General features: G+C 45.6%; 1 protein-coding gene across 2 annotated transcripts in view; it reads left to right on the top strand.

The window, feature by feature from the left end:
- Nucleotides 1-17973, top strand: part of COL5A1 (collagen type V alpha 1 chain) — a 157052-nt gene that overhangs the window by 134142 nt on the left and 4937 nt on the right. For both annotated transcript variants that reach the window (XM_040406465.1, XM_040406464.1), the window contains exons 36-63: nucleotides 851-904; nucleotides 1117-1170; nucleotides 5534-5587; nucleotides 6130-6237; nucleotides 6961-7050; nucleotides 7135-7188; nucleotides 8312-8419; nucleotides 9807-9914; nucleotides 10245-10298; nucleotides 10375-10428; nucleotides 10511-10618; nucleotides 10928-10981; nucleotides 13167-13274; nucleotides 13363-13416; nucleotides 13503-13610; nucleotides 13702-13755; nucleotides 13851-13904; nucleotides 13987-14040; nucleotides 14132-14185; nucleotides 14281-14388; nucleotides 14472-14525; nucleotides 14613-14666; nucleotides 15101-15208; nucleotides 15408-15461; nucleotides 15567-15602; nucleotides 15688-15741; nucleotides 15833-16094; nucleotides 17157-17269. In XM_040406465.1, coding sequence (XP_040262399.1) covers nucleotides 851-904; nucleotides 1117-1170; nucleotides 5534-5587; nucleotides 6130-6237; nucleotides 6961-7050; nucleotides 7135-7188; nucleotides 8312-8419; nucleotides 9807-9914; nucleotides 10245-10298; nucleotides 10375-10428; nucleotides 10511-10618; nucleotides 10928-10981; nucleotides 13167-13274; nucleotides 13363-13416; nucleotides 13503-13610; nucleotides 13702-13755; nucleotides 13851-13904; nucleotides 13987-14040; nucleotides 14132-14185; nucleotides 14281-14388; nucleotides 14472-14525; nucleotides 14613-14666; nucleotides 15101-15208; nucleotides 15408-15461; nucleotides 15567-15602; nucleotides 15688-15741; nucleotides 15833-16094; nucleotides 17157-17269 — 2229 coding nt within the window. The remainder of the gene's footprint in view (nucleotides 1-850; nucleotides 905-1116; nucleotides 1171-5533; nucleotides 5588-6129; nucleotides 6238-6960; nucleotides 7051-7134; nucleotides 7189-8311; nucleotides 8420-9806; nucleotides 9915-10244; nucleotides 10299-10374; nucleotides 10429-10510; nucleotides 10619-10927; nucleotides 10982-13166; nucleotides 13275-13362; nucleotides 13417-13502; nucleotides 13611-13701; nucleotides 13756-13850; nucleotides 13905-13986; nucleotides 14041-14131; nucleotides 14186-14280; nucleotides 14389-14471; nucleotides 14526-14612; nucleotides 14667-15100; nucleotides 15209-15407; nucleotides 15462-15566; nucleotides 15603-15687; nucleotides 15742-15832; nucleotides 16095-17156; nucleotides 17270-17973) is intronic.

The raw sequence follows: 17973 nt of genomic DNA, 5'->3' as shown, positions 1-17973 counted from the left end.
CCGACACTGACTTCCCTTGTAAAGGCAGTATTAACCCCTACACAGAAACGCCCTAAGTGGTCCTTCCAGGGAGGCTGATTGGCTGCAGACTGCTAGTGTCTGTTCCTTGATTCACCGCTGTTCCTGGTACGGATCATCCTAGCTGCAGGCAGGAATCGGGGGCGATGCCTGGATTTTGGTTTACATTGCTCCCCTCACCTGTGCAGCATCTCCAGACTCCTGCAACTGAATCTTCTCTAATATATGTGTCACTAATCAGATTAATGTTTAATAATCAGATTCAACAAAGCGAAAAGTTGTGAGGTCTGAGGTAGAGGTTGGTCTGCATGACTCCTCAGCTGCGAGTAGAATGTGTACCAGCTGGAGTAGATATGGCAGCATGGTGCCATGGAAGAGCGTAACCCTGTAGACCGCTGCCGCTGGGTTCTCGTGTGTTGTCAGAGAAAGTTCTAACTCGATTAGAACGGGCAGTTTGAGTTCCAGTCCAGGACATGGACAATTGCAGGCCGCATTAACATAACATACATTCCCATGTCCCCATCCCCCTCTCATGCTTGCAGCCAGCTGTTTCATTGCGCAGAACAAGACGCTGCTTTACATTAGACTAGATCCATCGCTTATTGTCTAGAGAAGGGAACTCACAACTGCAACCGGTCTGACAACACGGGGTATAAGAGCCGCATGTCGTACCCAGAATCCCTCATTCGTCGGCTCCATGGAACTGGTCACACAATGACCAGCTCTGGCTTTAGATCCAGCTTTGAGAAGTAGGATGGCAAATGCATGTGACGGCCGGGAGGAACCCCGTTCCCAGGACATCTCAAACTAACACACATTTCTGTTATCACAGGGACCACCCGGACCTCAAGGACCCACTGGATTTCCAGGACCGAAGGGCCCCCCTGTAAGTGAAAAATGCTATACTTTCCTGGACACGTTCCACAGCTCGTAATCTTAAAACACGTACAGTATTTACCAGGGGGTCATGTAATCCAAAATATCACCAAATATATCAAGCGTCCAACATTTTACATATGCAACGAATGCAGCTACTTTTTCCACCTGTAAAATCCTTGGAGACTGGATATTCTGACGTTGGTTCTTCTTCAATTTTAGGGTCCACCAGGGAAAGACGGACTTCCCGGACACCCCGGCCAGAGAGGTGAAACTGTGAGTATTTGATACCGGTTTTCCTCATCCTTACATCTGACTTCCACCGGAAGTGTGATTGCTCTAGACCCTTCCCTGTAGATGAGGAGATGTTGCTGATCTTCAAGGCGTATGTGTCTTCATCTACATGGAGGGGTCTAAAGAAATCCCCCTGCTAATTCTGGTCAAGTCAGAGTAACGATGAGTTCCAAGGAGCCTCACACAATATGGTCAGTAACCCTGACTCTCCAATATCACTATAGCGCCCCTACAAGGTGATTTTAGGAGTCAATCTTTTTGGCTGGGTTTTCTAACTGATTTGCTACAGTGAATCACAAACTCGGGTTGGATTTTCCCAGTCTGTGGTAATGTTGGGCGATCACAGCACAACAACTCGTGATTTGTCCACCATTAGATTACACTGGGCGATCGAATGGCTGAGTTTGGGTCTCGCTTTAGTGAATTGAAATGAAAACTCAGCAAACAGATTTACAGATCTTGAAACGGTCATCTGCAATTATCAGAGCCACAACCGCTGAATACACCGACAGCTGCTCGTGGCATCCATACGTCATACCTGCACAGCATGGACCTTGCTGCTCGAGGCTTAAGTGCTGGCTGTTTGCACATATCTTGTTGCGGCCACTGTACAGCTAGGTTTGTGCTGGCTCTGCAGACACCATCCTGCGAGCTGGACGAGCACCGAGGTACGATTTTTTTGCTGCTAATCTTTTTCACTCTGACATAATAAGACCAACGTTTTTCCCTTGGAATTGTGTCATTTGACAGCGCGTGCTGACTGCAGTCTGCGGAGAAACTGAGGGCTGCAAATGTCAAGTGCTAAATCTGTGCTGCATTGGCTTCATTTGGTGCAATAGTGAAGGGAGCTTCTCTTCTGTAGGCCTGCAATGTGTTTCATCACTACAAGCACCTGGTGGCTTCATATTAGGATGTCACACACCTATCAGGGATGAAACAGGCTAAGAATAACAATAATGTATAGTCAAATATACCTAACGTATTCATTTACTATATAGTAGGGCTTGTATCCACTACGTAGTGGTCGTTCATGACCATAATCCAGGATCACACATAGAATTCATCTATATAAACACTGCAGTCACTTTGGATCAATAGAGGACAAGAAATCTAATGTATTTAGGATACTTTCACACTAGCGTTTTAGTTTTCCGGTATTGAGATCCGTCATAGGGGTTCAATACCGGAAAAAAACGCTTCAGTTTTGTCCCCATTCATTGTCAATGGGGACAAAACTGAACAGAACGGAGCGCTCCAAAATGCATTCCGTTCCGTTTAGTTGCGTTCCCATCCCGGAGAGCAAACCGCAACATGTTGTAGGGATGCGGAGCAAGACGGATGCAAGTCAATGGGGACAGATCCGTTTTCTCTGACACAATAGAAAACGGATCCGTCCCCATTGACTTTCAATGGAGTTCATGATGGATCCATCTTGCCTATTTTAAAGAAAATACAACCAGATCTGTTCTTAACTGATGCAGACGGTTGTATTATCAGTAACAGAAGCGTTTTTACTGAACCCTGCCGGATCCAGCAAAAACACTAGTGTGAAAGTAGCCTAACACAGATGCATCCTGTATTATACTTTGAAGCTGCACTCATAATTCTGCAGGCTTCCGAGCTGAAATCTTACACAATTTCCTGTTTGCTCATGTGATGTTCAAGTAGCCAAGTGTAACTCCAGATTAGTACAGAATAAGTAATGTAATGTATGTATGCAGTGACTGCACCAGCAGAATAGTGAGTGCAGCTCTGGAGTATAATACAGGATGTAACTCAGGATCAGTACAGGATAAGTAATGTATGTATGCAGTGACTGCACCAGCAGAATAGTGAGTGCAGCTCTGGAGTATAATACAGGATGTAACTCAGGATCAGTACAGGATAAGTAATGTAATGTACACAGTGACTGCACCAGCAGAATAGTGAGTGCAGCTCTGGAGTATAATACAGGATGTAACTCAGGATCAGTACAGGATAAGTAATGTATGTACACAGTGACTGCACCAGCAGAATAGTGAGTGCAGCTCTGGAGTATAATACTGGATGTAACTCAGGATCAGTACAGGATAAGTAATGTATGTACACAGTGACTGCACCAGCAGAATAGTGAGTGCAGCTCTGGAGTATAATACAGGATGTAACTCAGGATCAGTACAGGATAAGTAATGTATGTACATACACAGTGACTGCACCAGCAGAATAGTGAGTGCAGCTCTGGAGTATAATACAGGATGTAACTCAGGATCAGTACAGGATAAGTAATGTATGTACACAGTGACTGCACCAGCAGAATAGTGAGTGCAGCTCTGGAGTATAATACAGGATGTAACTCAGGATCAGTACAGGATAAGTAATGTATGTAGACAGAGACTGCACCAGCAGAATAGTGAGTGCAGCTCTGGAGTATAATACAGTATGTAACTCAGGATCAGTGCAGGATAAGTAATGTATGTACACAGTGACTGCACCAGCAGAATAGTGAGTGCAGCTCTGGAGTATAATACAGGATGTAACTCAGGATCAGTACAGGATAAGTAATGTATGTACACAGTGACTGCACCAGCAGAATAGAGAGTGCAGCTCTGGAGTATAATACAGTATGTAACTCAGGATCAGTGCAGGATAAGTAATGTATGTACACAGTGACTGCACCAGCAGAATAGTGAGTGCAGCTCTGGAGTATAATACAGGATGTAACTCAGGATCAGTACAGGATAAGTAATGTATGTACACAGTGACTGCACCAGCAGAATAGTGAGTGCAGCTCTGGAGTATAATACAGGATGTAACTCAGGATCAGTACAGGATAAGTAATGTATGTAGACAGAGACTGCACCAGCAGAATAGTGAGTGCAGCTCTGGAGTATAATACAGGATGTAACTCAGGATCAGTACAGGATAAGTAATTTATGTACACAGTGACTGCACCAGCAGAATAGAGAGTGCAGCTCTGGAGTATAATACAGTATGTAACTCAGGATCAGTGCAGGATAAGTAATGTATGTACACAGTGACTGCACCAGCAGAATAGTGAGTGCAGCTCTGGAGTATAATACAGGATGTAATTCAGGATCAGTACAGGATAAGTAATGTTTGTACACAGTGACTGCACCAGCAGAATAGTGAGTGCAGCTCTGGAGTATAATACTGGATGTAACTCAGGATCAGTACAGGATAAGTAATGTATGTACACAGTGATTCCACCAGCAGAACAGTGAGTGCAGCTCTGGAGTATAATACAGTATGTAACTCAGGATCAGTGCAGGATAAGTAATGTATGTACACAGTGACTGCACCAGCAGAATAGTGAGTGCAGCTCTGGAGTATAATACAGGATGTAACTCAGGATCAGTACAGGATAAGTAATGTATGTACACAGTGACTGCACCAGCAGAATAGAGAGTGCAGCTCTGGAGTATAATACAGTATGTAACTCAGGATCAGTGCAGGATAAGTAATGTATGTACACAGTGACTGCACCAGCAGAATAGTGAGTGCAGCTCTGGAGTATAATACAGGATGTAACTCAGGATCAGTACAGGATAAGTAATGTATGTACACAGTGACTGCACCAGCAGCATAGTGAGTGCAGCTCTGGAGTATAATACAGGATGTAACTCAGGAACAGTACAGGATAAGTAATGTATGTACACAGTGACTGCACCAGCAGAATAGTGAGTGCTGCTCTGGAGTATAATACAGGATGTAACTCAGGATCAGTACAGGATAAGTTAATATACTCTGTGACTCAGTGACTCTGTACAGTGAAGAAGTACTTCCATAGGTTCACATGCTGTATAATATTGCTTCGCTTTGGACACTACATCTTCAGCAGGGATATTGGGTCAGCATATAACAATTTCTGAGCTGTTTATACATTTACTAAGTGCAGCTGCATGAATCCATATTGACAGTGCTGACTCTAAATAATTCAGTATCCTCAGGTAAGCTAGGTTTGATGGATTTATTATTTGCCCGACCGTGCATGCCGCATGTCAACCAATAACCTTCGTCCATTCGCTGCGGTAAGTGTCTCTCTCCTCCCAGCTTCTCTTGTTATTGGTTTCATGTCCCAGCCCCATTTATTTTTCAGTGAGTCAGGGAAGTCCATTGTCACCGTCGGTCATTTTCATGCTGGAGTCACCTTATCATCCTAAGAATAATGATCGATGAATTTTCCTCATTAAATGGCTGCCAGAACGGGCAAAAATCTGTTGCTTTGAAGTTCACCTTTTCCTGTATGTCTTCTCCTATAGAACAGCAGTGACCAGCCAAAGGGAGCATTGGCCGCCTACGTCTCTGTTCTTCTACCTCTTCTCACCTTCTTTATTCCCATTACCAGGGTTTCCAAGGAAAGACGGGTCCCCCGGGTCCTCCCGGTGTTGTGGGTCCCCAGGTAAGTCACTGTCAATCTGTCATCACTTAGGAGAAGCAGCCGCTCCTTCATACAAACCACATTATCTCGCGCTGTAATTTCTCAGATCTGTCTGTAGCGGTGACGTCCTGTGATCCACAGCCAAGTCCTTCATCTCCGCACATTATCTGCTATCAGATGTAATTCTGGAGAACAGGGATTAGCTGCGCTCAGACTCGCTCTTAAATATTAAATGACGAGGAATACTCTATAGATACCCGTCACATAGGACCTGAGGTGTTGACACAGAAGATTCCCGGGCCAGCACCAACCACACCCATGGCCTGTCATTGTCAGGGTGTTGTCCATTGTGGATAAGCACATAACATATTCTTCCTGAAGCTCCACTAGTTTACACACTAAATCAGATGATAAATGGAGGCACTAATCCGACAACACTGTCAGTCTGATCCTAGGAGTAGTCGCTGAGTATAGGTCTATGGACACTGTACATACATCTCCCTTCCGCATGTGCATGATTGGTCTAACTGTAGATGTGCTGTCTCATTGATGACCATTTCTAGGGTCCGACTGGAGAGACTGGTCCACTGGGTGAGAGAGGCCATCCAGGACCTCCTGGTCCACCTGGTGAGCAGGGATTACCCGGTCTGGCTGGAAAAGAAGGATCAAAGGTGAGTGATCAGGTTTTGCAGAGAAAAACAGACCACAGAGGCACAGAAGATACCACTACCCATCTCTTCACACCACGGCACATATCTAACATTAATAAGGACATGTGTGATCTACAAGCATCCCGCCCGGTATAGCCTGCAAACTGCACCATACACCATGTAGTCACTTCCGTTATAGGGGGGGGAGACAAGTCTGTTATTTCACAGCTTTGCTTCCTCGTTCACATTGCATGGCTGCTGCCAACAGGATTCTGACACACATTTAATGGGGTTATCCAGGAGTCAGACTGACCTCCCAGAGTAGCCAACCCACGATGGAGATCCTACTTACCTGGTCCCCACCACTGGGTTCAGTGTCTAACGCTCCCAGGTCGGCCACTCTGGATAACACCTTTAATGGTTAATCAGATGTCAGATGTCTAGCTGCTACAATGTAGAATCCATTCTGCAACCGGGAACAATTGTAGCTGATTTCTCTTTTACATTTTCCTTAAAGAGGGTGTACAAGATGAGAAAACATGGCTGATTTCTTCCAGAAACCGTGCCACACCTGTCCATGGGTTCTGTCTGGTATTGCAACACGGCTTCATTTCCGTGAATGGGGTTGACCTGCAATACCACACTCCACCTGTGGACAGGTGTGGCTCTGGAAAAATACAAACCACGGGTTTCTGTTAACCATACACAACCCTTTAAAAGATGTTGTTTTTTTGTCTGTTTTAGGGAGACCCCGGCCCAGCAGGTCTGCCTGGTAAAGATGGACCCCCAGGTTTGAGAGGTTTTAGCGGTGAAAGAGGTCTGCCGGGTCCTATTGTGAGTAAACCAACAACCCTGACTCCGCTGATACTAAAGACATAGAGGAAGACGACAGATAATGGGTGTTTTCTCTCTCTCCAGGGTGCTTCAGGGTTGAAAGGCAATGAGGGGCCTCCAGGTCCGCCAGGCCCAGCAGTAAGTGCTCCTTCTCCCTCTGATACATTGTACTATTATTTTCATGCACATTTACAGGTAAATAACAGGATGGATGTCATAAAGACCCCCAAACTCCTCCCAGCACCCCGAGATTAATTAAGCAGCATAAAGGGAGTGCTCCTCCTCATTATTGCAGCCACAGGTTAAAATATGACATTTATTAAACTCCAATTGGTGCGGAGGAGGCAATAAGTCTGAGGTGATGGGAGGCATCCGTCTTACTTCCCTTTTCCAATCTTTTTGTTAGACTTAAATTGGCAATTTCACACAGGTTACTGAAAAATTGGTATTTTAATTGGAATGAAATTACATGTATGAAGTGGAGCGGCTGCAATTGTTTAATTAGATGATATTATTCCTCCACCTGGTGATTGGTTTATCACTTCATGTAAAGGCAGTACAATTCCAGATTACAATGAAGTCCATTAATCCTGCAAGCAATCAGCATAAATCCGTCTGATGTGCCACCCAACAAGATAGCCCTTAGAGAGAGTCTAATAGTCCAGCGCTCTCTGCCCGCCACTCACTCATCTCTTCCATTAGTAAAGGTGGGTGGATTCCAAAACAACATATGTTCACACGGGCAGGGTTTCTGCAGTGTGGAAGCCAAAATCAGAGGTGGATCATATAAGGCGAGAAAGCACTGAAGTCACCGAGATTGTGAACTATTCTCTACAACACAAGTAGTGCAGCACATAAGGAGTTTAGATTTTTACACATTTCACCACTGCCGCCCGTTCCCCCACTGCACTGAAATACACAGCCCGGACTGCTGGGCTAATATAATGGGGGGCCCTCTTTGGACATGCACAGCAATCCAAAAATGTATTTGTGGTTTGCAGACTGTGAAATGGATTCGTCGTGTGCATGAAGCCCAAGGCAGATCACAAAAATCCTAGGATCCATCAGATTCCCTTTGACTCCACTAATCAATAGTTACCAGGATATTAAAAGTTTTAGTTGATGGATGAGGTGCCCTGTTGGTGAGAATGGCGGAGCTTATCCATCCCCCCCACATCCTAATTCCTGGCGCTGCCCTGTACAGTCCCTATATGTTACCTTACAGCACTTGTTTTTCACTGTTACTTTGTCCTGTCTATAGGGTTCTCCTGGGGAGAGAGGTGCTGCCGGTCCAGCTGGGTCAATAGGATTGCCAGGAAGACCAGGTCCTCAAGGACCTCCAGGGCCTGCCGGGGAGAAGGGCGCTCCAGTAAGTACAACTCCTGCTATAAGTGGCGATATGACAAGCTTAGCTTCTACAGAAAACACTGAATGATGCCAATGTGTTACTGGTGTCATTCACTGACCGTTATCTGAACAGCAATGGAAGACTTAAGTCTACTACTGAGAAACCACACTCCATAGCGAAGACCAATGTGATCCATGGGACGCTCGCCATCTCTAGCGCTCCTGAAGGCTACCATCATCACATTAGTAAATTCCATTGTGTACCAGCAGCAGGTCCTGTACCACTGCCCAGTGTTTGCATATGCAGCATCGTCTAGTATTTCAGCTGACGCCACTCTATTCTAGAGTAAAATGATGGTGGGTAGGTAATGGGGCGCCTGCTGCGATTAATCAGGCGGCGTGCTCCTTACTCTGTGCCCCCGCTCGGGGATATATCAGACGCACGTCAGGCTTTACATAGCAGGTGTGATTTGTATTTAAATTATGGAGGTCTCAGGGCGCCACCACCATCTCTGATTACGTTGTGCAGAATCAAACGTTGGTGACACAAATATTTCAAACATTGTACAACATGTACCGTAATCTGCCGGGACAAGACTAAAAGCAGGGCTGAATTTCAATTGAACTGGGACATTAATGTTGATTGATTCTGGCTATTAAAGGTGCTTTTTTTTTCCATCAGTGAATTTTTTTCTTGCTTACGGTAGCGTATTAAAAAGATGGCAGATCTGGGGCCCGGAAAACAACTTCATAAAGGGCTCTGGCTGAGGGGGCAGGCGGCTTCACGTCACGTCAGATGAAAAGCACCATCTATTTTATTTATAGCCGTTCACTGCTGGCTCCGAGGATTCATGATGTAGCAGAGTTACTGGTGGCTTAAACAATAGCGCAGATCCCGACCGCTAAAAGCCTCTTTATTCCATTTCAGCTAATGACGGGTAGAGGATTCCAGTCAGGGAAACAGTATTTTAATTTCGGCTGTCCAATTGTATTGTTATTTATAGCTGTAATGGAACGTCTGCTTTAACATTGTAAGGGTCTAGATGAGGACGCTGGTAATGGGCGGACTGGGTAATTAAACCATCTCACCAGTATGAGTTCTTCACTTACACTGTTTGCTCTGGACAATATCTCCGGACTGCGGTTACTAAAAGAGCATTTGTCCCCCTAAAATCCTCAGCAGTGAATATAGAGCCACCCTCTTGTATCATCCTTTAGCACACCGTCAGTGCATTACTCGGCAGATTTGCCATGCAGCATTGTAGAAAAGCTGGGTTACAACCCCAGGTGGCCATATTAGTCCGGGGACAAATCTTCCCACTTATCTGAACACAGTGGACAGTTTCTGTAACAGTCAATGCCTTGCTATATCTCCTCTGTGATGTCTTTAACCCTCTTTACATCTACAGGGAGAGAAAGGTCCTCAGGGGCCCGCAGGACGCGATGGTATCCAAGGTCCCGTTGGACTCCCAGGCCCTGGCGGACCAGTCGGCCCACCCGGTGAAGATGGAGATAAAGTAAGCCGACTGACTTGTTCCTATTACTGCAGTTCTGCAGGTTCCCGTGAGGAGAATATCACGGCTTATCTGCTGTTTGGTGGAAGCAGCATCATAAGGGATTGGATATACAGCCGTGTTCTTACTTGTATCACATCCATTAGGTTTCATTCACATCTCAGGGTTTTTGCTGCAATTTTTCTAAGTCCCTGGAAAAACACCACTGTTTTGTCACAGTTTGGAAAAATTGAAGGATAAAACCCTGTGATTATTAGATATGTTGTCTGTCCTGTGACAAGGGCTGCTCTACTGTCCACACATCTAACCAGCCTCGTTATGTCAATCTTACAGGGTGAAATTGGTGAGCCGGGTCAGAAGGGAAACCGAGGAGAAAAGGGAGAACAGGTAGAGTGCGCGTTTCAGTCTGTGTCTAATTTATTATTCTTTATAAATCTGGATACTGAGATTTATGTCTCCACAGGGTCCACCTGGACCATCAGGACCTCAGGGCCCAATTGGTCAGCCTGGTCCGTCTGTAAGTAAATTCTTGATTGTCTACCTTCTGACATTGATGTTCCTGAATCAACTCTGAGCTCATGTCCTCCGTTCCATTACAGGGAGCTGATGGAGAACCTGGACCTAGGGGGCAACAGGGTCTCTTTGGACAGAAAGGTGATGAAGGCCCCAGAGGATTTCCTGGCCCACCCGGTCCTGTGGGATTGCAGGTAATGCCAAAAGCATGTTTTGTGCTATGCTGAAGTGTGTCAGAACGGAAGGATTGCAGGGAGAATATGTGAAAGACTCCAGCACTCACAATGGTCTTGCGGCCCCCTGTCCTCTGAGTAACCAACACCCCTGGAACCAGTCTGATAAAGTCATGAGATTGCATAGACACATTGATTTCTGGCCCTTGTTACCAGTCATGAGAGATAATTCATGTGTCTGTACTGATGAGTCTCTTCTGATGTGTGCACGATATACCGTATGCCGCCATCATTCTCAGCGCATCTTCACTATTCTCCTGTTCTCTTTAGGGTTTGCCCGGACCTCCTGGTGAAAAGGGAGAGACCGGAGACGTTGGTCAGATGGTAAGTTTATCGCAGACCCCACTTTGTTTTGGAGGGATGTGAATGACCTCTAATCCTCCAGTTGGGCCATGTAGATGGGAAGTGGAATGTGCATTATACTAATGACCAGACCTCTTGGCCCCAAATCCACTTCGGTTGATAACGGGTGCTATAATGAGCCCCTTGCTGGGCAATATTCTAAATGTGCAGGATCTAGCAGGGATCTATTAATCTCAAGCTTCATTTTTCTCTGTTTTTAACCTCCCTGTTTATACAACCAAATAGAAGTATAATTTGTTTATTTCTTCACTGGAGGCAAAATCCCTCCCCGATCTCGCAGTGAATCTATAGCGCCGGCCGGGAGCAGCCGAATAAATTATATGCTATGTAGCAAGGTAATTGCTCACACTGTGCCTATATGTAAGAAGTACAGCCGCACATTAATAGGAAAGTGCTCAGCACAGTCATATATCTGCATTACCACTAATAAGCTAATGCCCACATCTCGCTCTATAATCTCTCATTTTTGGAAATTGAATGAACAATTCTTAACCCCTTAATGATGCAGCCATTTTCCATGTTTTACTCACAGTTTTTCTATTCACATACACATATGAGGGCGTGTTTTTTGTGAGATAATTTGTACTTTCTAATCCACTTAATGTTGGATACAATATAGTGGGTGGAATTGGAAAAATGTAATGCAATTCTGCCATAGTTTTATGGGTTTTGTTTTTACATCGTTCCCAATTAGATAAAACTGACCTGTTCTCTTCATTCTCCGGGTCAGTACAAGCGATAACACATTTATATAGTTTTATTACTTTGAAAAAAATAAAAACATCAGAATTTTTTTTCTTTTCTTCGCCATATCTGACCCACATAACTTTTCTTATAGTTACGTCTATTGAGGTGTATGGGGCGATCTTTAGTTTTCAATTATACCATTTTGGGCTGTGTATGACTTTGTGATCACCTTTTAATTTTTTGGGGAGATGAACTGACCTTCATTATACAGGATAAATAGGTTTATATTTTAATAGTTCAGATGTTTTGGGACATGGCAGTGCAAATGATCTTTATTTTTTTTATTACTATTAAGGGGAAAGGAGGTGAATTTTTATTTTCTTTAATATTTAAAAAAGAAAAAAAAAATTTTTTTTTAAAACTTTTTCCAAAGTCCCCTGAGGCAACCTAAATTTGTCATCTCTAGACTGGTTCTTCCATACACTACTGGGATTTAATACAATAGTGTATGAGAAATTCAGTATGTTTGAGAGTATTCCTGTGATAGGCCAGGTAGTCTTCAGCAGGCTCCAGCCAATCACCACCAATGATCTCAGCATGGGGAAGCCATTTGGGCACCAGAAGCAAAACACCACACTTGACCATGGCATTTGAGGGGTTAAATGTCTGCTATCGCCGTTCTTGCCAATCTCAGACATTAGTTCCAGCTGTCTGAAACAGGATAAATTTGGCAGCTGGTGCCATCTTTAAAGTGCCGACATCCACTATGCATGTACAGCGGATGTCGTGCAGAGGTTATAACTAGCACAACATACAACGCGTGAGATATGTCTGCAAACTGCATAACCTATAAAGACCCCTGGATCTCATAGGGCCCCATAGCCCCAGCCCCCTCCCTGTGAGATTTGTGCTGAATTTATACATTTTCTTTATTAAGGAAATCTGTCAGCAGTTTTGTGCTGCCCCATCCACCGCTGACTGCAACAGCTCTGGAGGGGCGGGAGAGCCAGGAGCTCATTAACATGTCAGGCTGTAATACATGATAAAACTGACTGCTTGAAGCCACCACTAGGGGGAGCTCACTGCAAAGGAATTCTCCATGGTTACCTTTAAACTCAGTGGAAGCTGTGAAAATCTCTTTGCACTGTTCTGGTGGCAGCAGAACAATGTCATGGATTTAAATTGGGAACAGAAGGAGTTCAGCACCGGACCCCCTTGCACCATGAGCCCTTAGCAGTTGCATGGTCTACCTCTATGCAGCAGGACTTAAAACATCTGCTGAGTAATGTTTTGTGCTACCACAGAACACCTTCAGAGGTCTCCTGGAGTCTGTGCTTTGATGGGTCAGAGCCGTTTTGGCAGCATGAAGGAGACGGACACAATTCTGCTGACAATCACAGGTTGGAGCTCAGACTGATCCAATCTAATGTTTATAATGTGTCATCCAATTTTTTTTTAGGGCCCACCTGGTCCACCCGGTCCTAGAGGTCCCAATGGTCCTCCTGGATCTGACGGTCCACAAGGTCCTATTGGAGGAATTGGCAATCCTGGTCCTGTTGGAGAGAAGGTAAGTGATCTTTGAGATAAACGATGCCGCCAGTGGAGGATGACCTGTTATTATATTAATACTTCATGTTTTTCTATTTTATTGATAGGGTGACCCTGGAGAGGCCGGAGAACCTGGACTTCCTGGGGAGCTTGGACCACCAGTAAGTATAAGAAAACACATTCCTCGTAGTGCAAACATCTCATCTGATTAGTGGAATGATCTTAGAATATTTGTTCTTTTTTATAGGGCCCTAAAGGTGAAAGAGGAGAAAAAGGAGAAGCAGGTCTTCAAGGTACTGCTGGTCCTCCTGGTCCAAAAGGTCCTCCTGGTGATGATGGTCCAAAGGGTAGCCCTGTAAGTATATCCCCACAGCTGTCCTATGGCATGTTCAATATTCATAGAGATATTAGGAGTCCACATACCTCACTTTCTCTCTGTTTCTCAGGGTCCGGTTGGATTTCCCGGGGATCCTGGTCCTCCTGGTGAATCTGGGCCCACTGTAAGTAACTGGGATGTGTTTTCTAGTCCTGAGTCCAGCAGATAACACTGTAGATGAAGATTCATTATTAAATATTCTCCTTGATTACAATTCAGGGTCAAGATGGGCCTCCTGGTGATAAGGGAGATGATGGAGAATCTGGTCAACCGGTGAGTACCCAACAAATACTGATCATATTATGTCATGAGCACTGAAGTATCATTACCTCATATGTTGCCACTTCCTATGCAGGGATCACCCGGCCCTACTGGAGAGCCTGGTCCATCTGGTCCACCAGGAAAGAGGGTAAGAATCCAGTGCAGACTTCTGTAATTCAACATATATGAAGATCTGGAAAGAGCACAGGCCTTAAATGTTTTTCCTCCCCCTCTTGCAGGGTCCTCCTGGTCCAGCTGGTCCTGAAGGCCGACAAGGAGAAAAAGGTGCTAAAGTAAGTGATGTGCGGTGGTGACCTCATCCCCTCATGGTGGTGGCTCATCCTCGGTGTGTGCAATCCTCTAACACTTCTAATTTCTGTCTGATAAGGGTGAAACAGGCTTGGAGGGCCCCTCAGGAAAGACAGGTCCTGTTGGTCCTCAAGGTTCTCCTGGAAAACCTGGACCTGAAGGTTTGAGAGGAATTCCTGGACCTGTGGTAAGTACCTCTGCCATGCTTGTTATAATAGCATCTCTGAAGAAAATATAATTGCAGAACTAAGAAAATATATTTTATTTTAGGGAGAGCAAGGTTTTCCAGGTTCAACGGGTCCTGATGGTCCCCCTGGTCCGATGGTACGTGCGACTTATCACTCGGATGATTCTGTAAACCCCCTTGACTCAGTAATTGCTAATAAACCATCTGTTCTTACTACCTCACAGGGCCCACCAGGTCTACCAGGATTGAAAGGAGACTCGGGTATAAAGGGAGAAAAGGTGAGTTCAATTAGTCCTGGAGGGCGCTGTCACGCCCGAACTAATCAGATCTTTGCTTTCATTTCCTAATCCTGTCAGACGCCATTAAGAGCTGAACAGTGCGATGGTATAACCAGTGATTGATATAATGGTACTGCTTCCTGTCAGTGACGCTACAGATTTACCCTATAGACACGGTCATTCTGTGAGAAGTCTGTCCCTGTAAGAGCTATAATGTCGGCCATAGTCATCATCAAGCCTTCCCAGAAATGGATAGGACGTTTGATAACTCAAGGGTTGATATTCACAGGGGATTAATAATTCTGTCTTTTGTCATGTAGCTTGGATGTAACATGCGCTCCTATGTCACCTGAGATGGCGCTCCTCACTTTATACGGCTTCCACTGTAGCTCGTCAGCTTGTGATAACCATACATTGCCTTCTTCTTATCATAGGGCCATCCTGGGTTGATTGGTCTCATCGGGCCTCCAGGAGAGCAGGGTGAAAAGGGAGATCGTGGTCTTCCAGGTTCTCAAGGTGGTCAGGGATCTAAAGGAGAACAGGTAAAATATTCTGAGCGTCCCGGCAGTCAGGAATCGCAGTAACACTAACATCACTGAATGATAACCGTACAGCGCACTCCAACTCAGACGACAGTCTGGAAACAAGAAGACGGATCTGTCACTGCTGCACACGCAATAGCAGGAAGTAGTGAGGAGCCCACGGCCACAGAGGTTTTACACGTTATCTCTTCTCTTGCAGGGTATCTTTGGCCCGTCCGGTCCCGTTGGTCCCCCTGGTCCTCCTGGCTTACCGGTACTTATTGATCTTGTATTTGGGGTCTTATCTCACGGCTGAGTGTTGTGGTCCTAGATCTTGCCTCGTATCATTCCTTTATTGTAAATGTGCTTTGTCTTTCAGGGTGGACCCGGACCTAAAGGTGCTAAAGGATCATCCGTAAGTCTTTCAGGCTTGATTGTCCTTGTTATTTTATCCATGTTTTCTATCCCTCCTAAACCTTTGCTCTTTTCATTTCATTCAGGGTCCATCTGGTCCAAAGGGTGAACTTGGTATTCCTGGCCCACCAGGTCCTCCAGTGAGTAGACCCTTCTTTCCCAGAAGCCCCTAGGATTGAGTCACGCTGTTATTTGGAGAGAAGATGTTAATAATTCTGTTCTCCATTCCAGGGTCCTCCAGGTGAAGTGATACAACCTCTGCCAGTTCAGTCCTCAAAGAGATCCAAGCGTAGCATCGATGCCAGCCAGGTGGTGGGCGAGGGGAACGTAGATAATAATTACATGGACTATGCTGACGGCATGGAGGAAATCTTTGGATCTCTTAACTCTCTAAAACTGGAAATTGAACAAATGAAACACCCATTGGGCACTAAGGGGAACCCAGCAAGAACCTGCAAAGACTTACAGCTGTGTCACCCCGACTTTGTGGATGGTGAGTACAATGTCCGGCGATTGCAATTGTTATCCAAAATAGACGGAAATGGTACAAGCCTCTGCTTCTGTGAGCGCTGGAAGCCACAGGCCTAGTAGGGGGGATGCACGCGGCTCCGTATACCACCATACAATGCTTTGTCCTCACTATCATATGCTTAGTACATCTCTCTTCTGAAATCCTCTGTGCTGCTGGGGGCCCTGCTCCTTTTACTATGTATCAGCCTGTGATCTCTCATATCCGGACATTGCCCATTGTGTGCTGCCCTCTACTTTCACCATCACAAGTGTGAAGGTAACTGCGCTCCCTCCCCCATACTAGTAGCTCCTGAAATACTCTGTACTGTACGGTATAATTCCTCTATGCTGCTGAGATGACTGATTACACCCCACGCTGTGGTTTGGGCCTTAATTAACAGGATGTCCTCAAGCTCCGCTTTGACCTCTGATGTTCATATGTAACTACCAGGGGAGATCAGCGGTGTCCGACCTGTGTCAGAGCAGCAGAAGCGAATGTGCAGTAAATGGTTCGATCTCTATCTTATCTGCTGCAGTAATCATGGCGGACGAGGCACGTTCTCTGCAGAAATGGATTTTTACATAAATACAGCAGTCAGAGAAAAGCTGTGAAACCCTGCAGCCGTCCTCCGCCCCGATAAGAGGCAAAGGCTCCTTAGATGGTAGAGACGTACTCCCTGACACCACCGTAGCTGAGCAGCCTCACTCTAGTCAGTCATCTGCTCTGCCCTCAGGTTTTTCTTAAAATAAATCCCAGTGGAGTACGAGTTTATGGTGCCCGCTGCACTGCAGATTTCCATGGCCTGTGGCCCCACATGTGATGGTGACCCACTGACACCCGGTGGTAGAGTTCCCCTGTATTATTCCTATTAATAACCCCGCCATTCAGTGAAATCCAGTCCTCTGCTCATTATTGTGCAAACGAGGGGAAAAAAATTCCAAAGCTCAACACAGAGTCAAAGACAAAGAGAACGCTGGGAATCATTAGTAAGAGAGAACAGCGGCCATTAATCGCCGTCCTCATCCCGCCTCCTCCTTCTTCTAGGTGAATATTGGATTGACCCCAACCAGGGATGCTCTCGAGACTCCTTCAAGGTTTACTGCAATTTCACGGCGGGAGGAGAGTCCTGCATATTCCCCGACAAGAAGTCTGAAGGAGTAAGTGGTGGAGGATGTCTTTGAATTTGGTGTGATAATCACTTGGCACCGGGAAGGCTTTGGCACATGAGACTTTGCTCTGCGTCCAGTATTTTAAGATCACTTAATTAATTGCTGCCTCTCACCAGACGCTGCCTGCTGGCAGTATTGACTGGGCCTGATCAAAGCAGAGAGCGCCTGAACAGTCAGATGATGGGTTAATATCCCTCAATCCTACCATTGAGAACAGCGGCTCGGAGCTGTATCACACACACACATCCCGAGTACATAGTGGATGAGCCCCCCAGTAATGGTTCCCATCTAGTAATGCCAGCTGTGGAAGTTCTAGATCAGTCGGTGGGGTGCCCATCAGAAGACGCTTTTTCTATGGGGCTGGGGACATCACCCCGCTACTCCATGGCATCTCACTAGACAGAGAAGTTTTGGTTGAACTTTCTGAACAGTTGGAGGAGCCTCTGATTCACCCTGTTCTGCTGGGGGCGATATATTGACAGGCCGTGCTCTGCCGTCAGATGTGAGAATTACTGCAGATTTAGGGTTTTCTTTTAAGTCTGTTCCCGACTATTGATAGGATCTAATGGCTGAGAACAGAGGCTCTAACGCCTCCAGGAGAAGCGTGCCTGCGGCGAAGCCGTGCGCTCCTTCATCACTTGTGTTTATTCTTCAGTTTCACCAGCTTGGGCCCCGTTCACATCTGCACCGAT

This window comes from Bufo bufo, chromosome 8 (genome assembly GCF_905171765.1).
Source record: "Bufo bufo chromosome 8, aBufBuf1.1, whole genome shotgun sequence".
In the NCBI taxonomy this organism is placed as follows: domain Eukaryota; kingdom Metazoa; phylum Chordata; class Amphibia; order Anura; family Bufonidae; genus Bufo; species Bufo bufo.
Note: the sequence above shows the minus strand (reverse complement) of the source record. Positions and strands in the feature narration are given on the sequence as shown.